This window comes from Larimichthys crocea, chromosome XIII, assembly GCF_000972845.2.
Source record: "Larimichthys crocea isolate SSNF chromosome XIII, L_crocea_2.0, whole genome shotgun sequence".
NCBI lineage: Eukaryota > Metazoa > Chordata > Actinopteri > Sciaenidae > Larimichthys > Larimichthys crocea.
The window spans coordinates 43,362,491-43,373,756 of record NC_040023.1 but is presented as its reverse complement, the minus strand read 5'-3'; the positions used below and the strand labels follow the sequence as shown (position 1 = coordinate 43,373,756).

Genomic DNA, 11,266 nt, shown 5'->3' with positions numbered 1-11,266 from the left:
CCAGGTGGAGATGCCTCCAGAGCTGCCCTGGCTCATTCCTATTAAGATTAATAATGCTAGTATTTACAAGGCCCAGATCTCCCCTCAGAACCCCCCGCCGCCCCTGTGCCAAATTACCAGCAGAGCACAGCAGAGGCTGACAAGAGAGGAGGGAAAGAGCAGTGAAAGAGTGTGTGGGAAATGGGAGAGAGAAAACAGCGTCTGTGCCTCAGTGATTCTCCACAGCGGCTCTTTGTGATGCCTTTAAGAGAAAAAGTGTTTCATTCAATCTCTGATGAAACCTCTGCTTCAATGTCAATTTAACTGTTTGTATGTCAATCCCAGGACTGAATTATTTGTTTAGTTGCCACAATTTGACATTTCAATAAATGTGTTTTATTCATAGTTTTAGATAGTTGGATCAATACCTCTCTCATATCTGGCCTGTACACAGAGTTACAGTCCAGCAGCAGCTGGTGAGCTGAGCAAAAGACTGTAAACAGAAGGAACAGCTAGCAAGGTTCTGTCAGCCAGTAACAATATCTGCCTACCAGCACCTCTAAAGCTCACTAATTATTGTAATTAAATTGAAGTGTTTTTTTCTTTGTTCAACTGATACAAAAACTGAATTGTAACAATAACAGACCAACATGGAGGGAGTTCGATTGGAAGATCAAAATGAGGTATTATAACATACATCTATCACCTCAAAGTACAGTTATACTTCTGAGATGTGTTGGAGGGGTTGTGGATTAGTGGAAGACTCTACATTTTGGGATTGCCCAAAGATTTCTGAAAGAATATTCTAAAAGAAATATGTTTTGGGTATTGACTTCACTTTAGATGCAGCACTGTACATATTGAGTATGACCCCTGATATTATCATAGATAGGAACCTGACTTCCTTACTGAGAATTCTGCTTTTAATAGCAAAGAACACAACACAGCCTGCTGGTTGGAATAACAACCCCCCCAATATAATGGAATGGAGAGAAAGGGTAAAAAATGTGAATCATGGAGAAAATCACAGCGAAGTTAGAGTTCAAATCAGACAGGTTTGATGAAAGATGGAACTTTAGTCGCCTCATTTTTTATTTATAGTCATATTTTTACATTTACTGCAGTACAATTGACAATAATGTATATGTATGTACTGAATGATACATGTTGCTCAGGTTTCCTCCTTTTAAAAAGGAGGAAGAAATATTTGAGGATGTGAGGACACGATTCTATGTTGGAACTGAAACTGCAGAAGCGTCTCCTAGTGTGTGTTCCTAATGTATGGTACATTTATGTTGTTATGTCATGTTATGTCATTTCACGTGCAATAAAAAGACAGATAAGGAAAGCGTATTCCCAAAGTGTGAAACTATTGGCAGTGAGTTTTCCTGGGTTTGAAGTCAGAAAAGACGAAAAGTTTCTCTTCAATAAATACAATGCTTTTATTTACACACTGTAAAAACAGAGAACATTAGACCTCTTGTTAGTGCATTAATATTTCTTATGATTATGAAGCTGATAATAAATGATAGAAAAATCAACAGTATGTAGAGTATGTGTTGTAAATGATTCAAACATGAAGGCATCAGATTTCCACAGGACTGTGAGCACAGTGCAATCATAGCTGAGCGTGCTCAGACTGCATTTCACAGGAAATTTTATTTGATTAGCTGTCTGAATATTTAATTTCCTTTTAAATCCATGTGATAACTTGGTCTTACTGAGTCTCAGACTGAAATGAAACTTTCTTGTCTTCCTCGCTCTCCAGTGGAGCAAACTCACAGTCACTGGGCTCCAAGAGGTTCAGATTGGCCTGTACTGCCAGCAGTTTCTGCACTCTGTCAGCTGAAAGAGAGCCATGCACCTGTGTGTTGCGGAAGCGTGACTGGAGGCCCTCGCACGCGCCTGTTGTTGGTGGGATCTGGAGTATGGCGGAGGCCACGGCGGACAGCGGCTCGGAGGAACACAGCCCCTTCCACCAGGTGGATGCAGACACATGCTGGCATGAGCTCCAGATGCCGCCCCCCTTCCACAGTCCCTGCTTGGCTGAGAATCTGGCGAAGCTGCCGAGCACTTTACCCTCGTCGAGGTTTAGATGGTGCGACAGGTTGGATATGACGTAGTAGGCGCTGTTGATCTGCTCCCCGGAGAGTGTCTGCTGTCCGACATGTTTTGGATCCAGCATGTATGCTGCTGCGTGGATGGGCTTCACGCAAAACTCCTGACATCTGTCTAACATCGCCATGACGGCTTTCTGTTCAGTGCTGTGCAGCACCGACCCGGACAGCAAAGCTCCGATGTGGTATCTTAACTGACTGAACATGTCGACCACACCAGAGAGTGCAGTGTCTTCTCTCTTCATGTAATTAACATAATTACCAATCAGGTAGAGCAGATTCTGACTGCTGCTTAACCCCTTCCAGAACGTTGCATCCTGAACTGTGGCCCTGAAGGATGCTTCAATGTCTAGTGTGGGTGAAACGGCCATGTCCTGTAGAGCGGTCTGACCCTCCAGGAGGCTACTGAACATGTTACACACACCGGTCCAGTCAGAGCTGTGAGGCAGCACCAGCGTTGTCCCGTTAGCAGGGTGGTTTCTTGTGGTCTGCCAGCATCTGAACGTCTCTGCTAATCTTTTCCGCTCTCTAACGTACCTCACCACCTGCTCAGCTCTCCTGCACAGAGCCTTCATGGATGGCTGTGCAACCACGTCGTCAAAGAGCTGCTGGACGCTGCACGCCGTGCAGCCGATGGCAGATATGTGCGGGAAGGCTTCCTCTACTTGAGCCCAAGCTGCCATCATTTCCGGGGCGTCGTCGGTGACGACAGCGAAGACCTTTTGTGGCCCCACTTCATTTATAATATCCTTCAGCTCCTCAGCGATAAACGTGCTCACGTGCGTCTGCTCCTTTGTCTTTGTGCACTTGTAGAACAGCGGTACGGGAGTTGCAACGACATAAATGATAGTTCCTGTTTCTTTTATGTTAGACCAGCCACTGCACATGATGGTGACAGAGTCTGCTTTCCCTACAGCCTCATGAACCTGGCTTTGTACTCTGTCATACTCACAGTCCAGGAGATGGGAGGACAATGCCTCTCTGGTGGGTGGACAGTAAGCAGGCCGCAGCACACTGAAAAATCGTTTCCAGTAAATATTGTCCGTGAGAGTGAGGGGTGAGGACGTGGCATACACGGCCCTCGCCAGGCTTTCGTCCGCATACGCCTGGCTGCGCTGATCCACCGAATCGATGAGGAACTGTCCCCCGGGAGAGGAGGATGGTAAGAAGGAGAAGGAGGGGACAGGGATGGAGGCAGAGGAGCTCCCATCCGGGCCTGGTGACTGCTGCTGCGAGTACTCCTTACATTTGTCCAAATGCATCTGCATCTTGGTGGCATTCTTCGTGTATGTCTTTGAACAGTAGTTGCACATGACGGTTTCCCTCCCATCGATGATAGCTGGGGTGAAATGCTTCCAAACGCCGGACTGCAAGCGAGGCATTGTTCTGTAAAGGTGACACAAAGAAAAGAAAATATATTATCCAATGATGAACTTCTGCATGGAAAAATATTTCAACAAAGAACAACCGCTCCGAAGAATTAGCTTCTATTCAGGTACAACTAATGACTGACTGATGATTTTTATTATATGATCAATCGTCGATTATCAGTTACTTATGACAGAACCATTACTTTCAAAATGTGATGTCTCAGACATCACTGAACAACGTCCAAATATTAAGTTTACTGTCAAAAGAGGAAAGTTCAATTAAGTGAATTTCAGTCGCTCTGTTAATCACCTCAAATCAATGACTGAAATGTTATAAGTAAACTCTAAAGACACTATCTCACCACAGGTATTAAATCATAAACCTGCTGGTAACACATGGTCTGGTCACACAGCAGATATTTGAAAAATCTGCATTTTGCTCCCTTTTATTAAAAACTATGAAAAGAGACAACAACTTAGTCTTTGGTTTGTTGTTAGTCATTTTGTTCCCTTCTACTTTAAGATCATTCCCAGCCTTTCTGATCAAACTGCATGTTATCGCACGTTTTATTAGTCTACATGATGTCACTTCAAAAAGCTTTTATTTAAAGGTCCAGTATGTAGAATTTAGTTGCACCTAGTGGTCTAATCGCTGCATTGCAATCTCCTCACATCACCCTCACCATCTCAGTGTAAAGGAGAAACAACACTTTAAGGACCCTGTCTACACTCAATATTTAGTTTACCGTATTTTCGGGCTATAAGGCGCATTTAAAATCATTTAATCATTTAACAGTGCGCCTTATGTATTAATTCTGGTTGTGTTTACTAACCTCGAACCAATTTTATTAGGTACACATTATGGCTACCGTAGTCAGGAGCCTCGTGGAGTAATACGTAGGCCTACAGATAGGTCTGCTGTGCTTCAACATACCAGTAATATTGTGGTGGACCCCAAAATGGTTTTGTATTTTTGTGTTAGGCTACAACTGAACAACGTTGAGAGTTATTGTGAATTAGTTAAATAAAGTTCGACCTATCTGACACACGTTTTGTTTAACTTATTGCGCCTTATAATCAGATGCGCCTTTTGTGTGAAAATTGACAAGTTTTGATATGTAAATTGATATTGTGCCTTATATTCCGGTGCAGCTTTTAGCCCGAAAAATACGGTAATCTGTAGAAACACAGTGTTTCTACATGGCCGCCTCCATGGAAGAGGACCCACTCCCACTGTAGATATAAAAGCATAATTTTAAAGTAACAAAAATAAAAAGATTATTATTTTCATGTGATCATACATGCACAAAAACATACTTATGAATATTATATTCCATGTCTGCCTTATTCTGAAAATAAATTCTTAATCTTAGATTAGTTTTAATCTAAGTCCAAATCTTACACACTGCACCTTTAAATGGTTTCTCAAACAAACAGAAAATCATCATCTTCAAAAAAAAAAGGTAAACTGAGCCAAAATTGTATTTTTTTTCTGTCCTTCATCTCATCTTCACGACCCATTACATTAAAACTGAGTCTGTCTTGGGCTGCTTCGGGACAGTCCGAGTTACAGGTGGACTTTAACACAGCTCACAGTGTGAACTTATCAGTGCTAAACGTTGTGTTACTTCATGGACAGCTGCCGGTTCTCAGGAAGCTGAAACTGAACTGTGTGTTAGAGAAATCACAGCACAGCACTGTGAACCCACCTCTGTGTCAACACTGCTCCACTGTCACAGCAGTCAACTCGGCTTCGGCTCAGCCTGAGCTCAGCTCAGTTAAACTCTGCTCACAGTCTGAGCTCAGCTCAGTTAAACTCTGCTCACAGTCTGAGCTCAGCTTAGTTAAACTCGGCTCACAGTCTGAGCTCAGCTCAGTTAAACTCGGCTTCGGCTCGGTTTACTGTAAGATTAGCTGTTTGGGCTAACAAACGTTAGCTGAGCGCTTCAAACGGCGGACACGGTCCGAACTGTCCCGGTGCTACACGTCCGCTCGGCTCGTGGGTCGTCTGCACATCCAAAGTATCCGGTGTTCCGGTCCAATTCACTGAGAACATTTGAGGGGAAATGTTTTTGTTATAATTTGTCACGAAAAGTGCGTAAGTAGCTGTTGTTGTGAATGGAAGTTAGCTACTTCCTGAAAGCGAACGCTCCCGTCAAGTACGGAAGCTCACATGGGTCAAAAAACGGAACGACTGAGGCTGGAGGCGAGGTTAACGTCTGTGGAACAGCTCAGTCAGTCTGTGGAACGTTAACGGAAACATCTGTTCATGTGACGTAAAACGTACTCATGCACGCTGATCATAATAATAATAATAATACTTTTTAAAATTTTTTCTTCATTTGAATGTTTGTGCTGTCGACGGTGGAGGGAGTAGGGATGTTTGTGATGTTACTGTTCTTGTGATTGTATGCTTTCTTTAAAAAATAAATAAACATAGTGTTAATAATAATAATAATAATAATAATAATAATAATAATAATAATAATAATAATAATAATGAGGAGGTGGAGGAGGAGAAAAGTGCTCTGAATGACACCTGTAGCTTTTGTGGAGGCTGTATTCACTCCTTTTTATTCTCACAGAGGTTAAGTGTTCCAATGAACACTCAGATCACAGTCTGTCTGTCTGTCTGTACGCCCCTCTGCCTTCCTCTCTCATTCTCTCTGTGTCAAGCCATGACCATGAGTTACTTAGCCCCAGGCTAATGAGGTGATGATGGACATACAATATTTTTTTTTCTTAAAATGGCTTTAAATGTCTACCTTTTTTATATAAAAGTAAAAGCTTTCAGACATAATACTGAATGGTAGTCTGCTGTGTTTTTCTAGCCCTGTGGGTTAAAGTCCACCCTTTTCACATCTTGACATGTCAGAGGGAATAAGCCCGGGTCAGTCGGGTCCTGTATGACATCTGCTGTGGCTTCCAGAAACTGAGCCACTCTTCTAGTTCTCCACCTGTGCTTTACCCCTCCCTTAAAATATCAGTGAAAGGTGTGCATAGGACAATTCAATTCATTACAGCTTTAGATTAATTTCAGTAGCTATGCTTGTTTGCATGCATTGTGCTTACATTTTATGTTAGGTGACAGGATCTCTGTGATATTGCTAACAGCAAAATCTGACAGAGTCAGTATTATGAGGGCTCAGATGACTGGACAAACCAACGCTTCAGCCAAATAACAATGATCATTTCATTATTGATGAATCTGACAAATATCTTCTGGATTAACTGTTTGCTCCTTTACAGGTCAGATAATAATGATATATTTCCAGCATGTTGGGCAGCACGGTGGTGCAGTGGTTAGCGAGAAGGCTCCGGGTTTGAACCCCAGCTGGGGCCTTCCTGTGTGGAGTCTGCATGTTCTCCCAGTCCCTCTGGGTGGGTTCTCTCCGGGTCCAAAGACATGCACTTAACAGGTTAATTGGTGAATGGTTGTTTGTCTCTATGTGCCCTGTGATGAGCTGGTGACTTGACCAGGGTGTACCCACCTCTTGCCCTAAGTCAGCTGGGATAGGCTCCCTGATGAGGAGAAGAGGTTACAGATAACAGATGGATGGATGTATCCACCATGTTTTTATGATCCTGGGGTCTGACCAACAGTCCAAAAACATTTATAATATATTTTATTTTTTATTTTATATAATGTTTATTCTCACATTTAAAAGACTGAAGTCGTCAGCATGTTGCTTCAAAATAGTTGCCTAATATTTCTCTGTCAACTGACAAATAGGTTAATCCATTCTTTCTGGGATAGCCTCCAGTGGGGTTGGAGCCTATCCCAGCTAACTCTTTGGACTGTGGGAGGAAGCCGGAGTACCTGGAGAACAGGGGAAGAACATGCAAACTCCACACAGGACGGCCCCAGCTGAGGTTCAAACCAGGAACCTTCTTGCTGTGAGGTAATAATCATTGTATATAAAAGCTTTACATGCACATCTAAAGTTCAATCTAGGTAACTACTAACAGACTTAGATATTTGGTAACAAATATTTACTAGACCTAGAACCAACAATGATTTTTTATTAATGAATAAATCATAAATCCTAAAAATAGTTAATATTTTTCTGTTGACTGATAGTTTAATCGACTAATTCAAATGTACAGCTGAAAGCTCTTTTCTCTTCCAAGTAAATTTTACAAACTGATAACAAACCTGAATGTGTCTAGTTTGACCAATTGAACTGTTATTTGTCATAAACGATCTCAATCAAACCAGATTCATGTCGATCTTTTAAAACACGTGTAATCTAAATTATCGTCACTTTATGCATATCCACCAAAGTTCTGGGGTAGGTCTCTACTGGTTTCGGTGTTAATAGCCCACACCGATTTGCTCTAACACAGAATGACAGTGATTATCTCTAGCTCTGGGGCCACATTTCAGTGCCATGTGTCTGTCATTAGAGACATTTCTGGAGTTTATACGGCGTCCAGGTTTTGTGGAGCGGCAGAGTGCAGCCAAAGCAAACTAACTCTATCTAATTTTGGGGGTAGTCCAAGCTCGTAATGTCAGGTTGTATCACAGCACTCCTCGGAGGGAGAATATTCACGTTGACACACTGCAGAGAGACAGATGCAAACGAGACCTCGGCAAAGCCCAGCGCTATTATTTTCTTGTCTCTCAGTGTTGGATTAAGTCGCCCAGCCCTTTTGAGAGCATCTAATATTCAAGCCAGAGAATTAGGAGTCCAGACCACAGGGACACCAGTGGAGAGGAAGCAGGATGATGTCATGACACGGCAGTGATGGAGGGCCATGTTGGTTTTCTGGTTAGTTGGCGGGTTTGGCTGCTGTCAAGCCTTCTCCGCTCTCATGAGAATTGTTTTAGCATTTATTCAGAGCTTGTACTTTTTTCATACTTAAATGACTTGATAGGAAATTCCACAGAAGCAACAACACAATCAAGATGTCTCCAAGTCTGAGAATTTGATTTAAGGCACAGAAAAGCACATTTAAAAGTATGATGAATGTTTTTTTTCTCCCCTCCTTTAGTTCCAGATTTAGTCATCCCCAAAGCAAAAGCTTCCCCTTTAATCCCATTTAATGTGTGGCTGTAACAAGACGATGTACCAAATGCAGTTTCATGCTGGCATCTTGAATTAAGTGTCACTCCTGTCCGAATACAGTAAAACAAAACTGTAATAATGACACATAAGCTGCCTCTATCTGTAGGTTGTTTTGGAAAATTTGGCCCAAAGATTAAAGTTATCCTTTAAGATCCAAGAATCTCTTTCATGTCTTCCCCCCCCTCTTCTTCTTCTTCTTCTTCACTCGATTCTGTCGCAGTTAGGCTTATTCCCTCGGCGCTAGTTTTGGACCCAAACACTTTGTGACATAAAAGCCTTTCAATTATGGCGTAAAAATGCTCTTCTTTAAACATGAAACAGAGCCACACACTTAGGAAGGCATTAGACCACTGAGTGTAGACGAATTAAATGGTATCACTTTATTCTGCTTTAATGGCCGATCTCTGCTTCTTGGAGCTTAAAGCTTAAATTACATCATGGGACTCTGTTAGCAATTACTTGATTTATATCAGAGCTTGGCTACCCTTAAACACGCTGAAAATAGCTTTAGTGAGGTTTTTTGGAGCCGTTTATGGGAAAACATCTCTTACTGTATGTGTGTGGAGGCTTTGTGTTCTCCTCTCAGACAAGGGCGTTTGTTTGTTTGAGAGTTTAACACCAGTTTCATTTGTTCTGTCTGTGGCTGACATTTGTTAATATAAAAAGTGTTTCCATATTGTTATAAACTTGCCTTCAAACAGTCAGACTTTTTCTTTTGTTTTTAATAGATGTAGGTTTGATGTCAGCTTTCCTCACACTTTGTTCTCTGAGAAATGCTAATTCGTGTCAGATATCATTCAATACGCTCTCTGTGATGAGTTTTCCTAATTCCAAACATTTCAGGTATAAATTTGATGAGCTCCATTCATGACTGACTTGTGATTTAATCTAGCAAACACCACTACATTCCAGTTCAATTAAAAAGCCAAACAGGGCCGTCATTGCTCTCCAGCAGCTGTGCAAAGGCAGGACAGATGTGTCCCCACAGCTTCTCCCAGTGAGCAGTTGGGATTCATCCCCACCAATTATAATCCACCACAGCAGTTGGTGTGGAGTGTGATTCATTATTTTAAGGTATGCACGAGCGTGAGTGCATAATATGGGATTAAGCTAATTAGAGCTTGTCAGCCCGTTCTTGAATAAATATCACATCTGTGTTCCTTCACACTTCCCATCATTGATCTTCACCCCTGCGTGCTGTACCCTTACCACCCAGCAGAGGCCACTGTGGACAAGCGCCTTCACAAGACCTTTGACATCACTCTCTCTCTCTCTCTCTCTCTCTCTCTCTCTCTCTCTCTCTCTCTCTCTCACAGACTCCTGACCTCCACTTAATGGCATTTGGCTAAAACAGTGAAAGTGAGAGAGATAGTCCTGTCTAGACCTTGAAACTCAGTTTGTAACTCAAACGAGGTTCTGAAAGTTCTAAAAGTTGTGGGAACATTTCCTGAAATACTGAAATAATAAGACCCTTCAGTCAGACTGAAGACTTCTCTCCTCACTCTTTGCCTTTCTGTTAGTTGTACAGTCTGTGTGCTACTTCATCCCTTCTTTTTTTACTTATTTAATATTATTCCCATTATTTTCTAATACAAAACCTGACTTCCAACAATTTGCTACAACACTCCAGGTACGACACTCTTTTATTGAATTCCAGTTAGTGGAGATGGAGGGATGACTGACATGAGATTGCTTGAGGTAAATTGTTGTATCTCTTGCACACTCAATTTGTGTATTATATAATGTTATATATTTATTTGTGTGTTACTTGTTGAAGTCAACGCAACTTCAGTGAATCTCTGTGAATTCATGGCGGTGTTGCAATTTTAACCAATCACTGCTGGCTGGCCCCCGCCGGGCGCATGCGCCGCGACCAGCTCCGGGTCTGCTTGGAAAGGCTCAGGGGCTAAGGTTTTACAGCACGTGCCCGCCCGGACCTCGCGGCCGTGGACTTAGTGCTCGCTGCGCCCTCTCCGGGGCTCACCCCCGGGGACGGGGCCCCCTCACCCCCGGCAAGACTGTCACAACTTATCACAACTTTCACTTCCTCCCGCAACAAAATCGCAACAAAAATGTAAAAAGCAATTTTACATCACAGCAATTTTACACCTCATGCAACATCAGGCATTTTAGGCCGCAACTATTTCAAAAAAGGCCCGTGAAATCCTGGTGGGACTGACTAGACTATGTTATATTGCGAAAATATTATTGATGTTATGCTTGATAAAACTACAAAGTTCAGAAGTTGGAGAACAAAATGCTCATCTGACATATGTACCCTACGCGCTCTGACCATGTTGTTTCATGCAGGAAATATAAACGTAGGCAACCCAGTGAAAAATCTTGACACAGAAGTAAAAAGAATAGTTTGTTGCTGACCCTCCTGTCCACTCATATATAAACATATTAGCAATTTATGGCAAAGATAAATGATTAATCAGCATTTATATATATATAGTTTATGTATATATATATACATATATATTTATGTATTTAAACTAAGTTTATTTCTGATTCTGATATCTATGGATGTCACAGTTAGAAAAAGTTTTGCTCCACAGTCAGTAACACAGAACAGGTTTCACGATCCAGGTTTTTGCATCACGTCATCACGTCTGTCCATATTCACGCTCTCTCTGCTGCTGGTTGTGAATGACCGAACAGTGCGTCAATTTTTTTGTTGCTGGAGCAAGGAATTGTGGGACGGCATTACCCCCTTTTCTTTCGTAAA

At 42.1% G+C, this 11,266-nt stretch overlaps 1 protein-coding gene across 1 annotated transcript; it reads right to left on the bottom strand.

The window, feature by feature from the left end:
- Positions 1–1,168: 1,168 nt before the first annotated feature.
- On the bottom strand, positions 1,169–5,694 carry LOC104935106 (hypothetical protein). Its single transcript, XM_010750909.3, has 2 exons — positions 5,176–5,694; positions 1,169–3,482 (listed from the first exon to the last, which is right to left on the bottom strand). The coding sequence occupies exon 2, from the start codon at positions 3,476–3,478 to the stop codon at positions 1,697–1,699; it is 1,782 nt and encodes a 593-aa protein (XP_010749211.1). The 5' UTR covers positions 3,479–3,482; positions 5,176–5,694; the 3' UTR covers positions 1,169–1,696.
- Between the last annotated feature and the right edge of the window lie 5,572 nt (positions 5,695–11,266).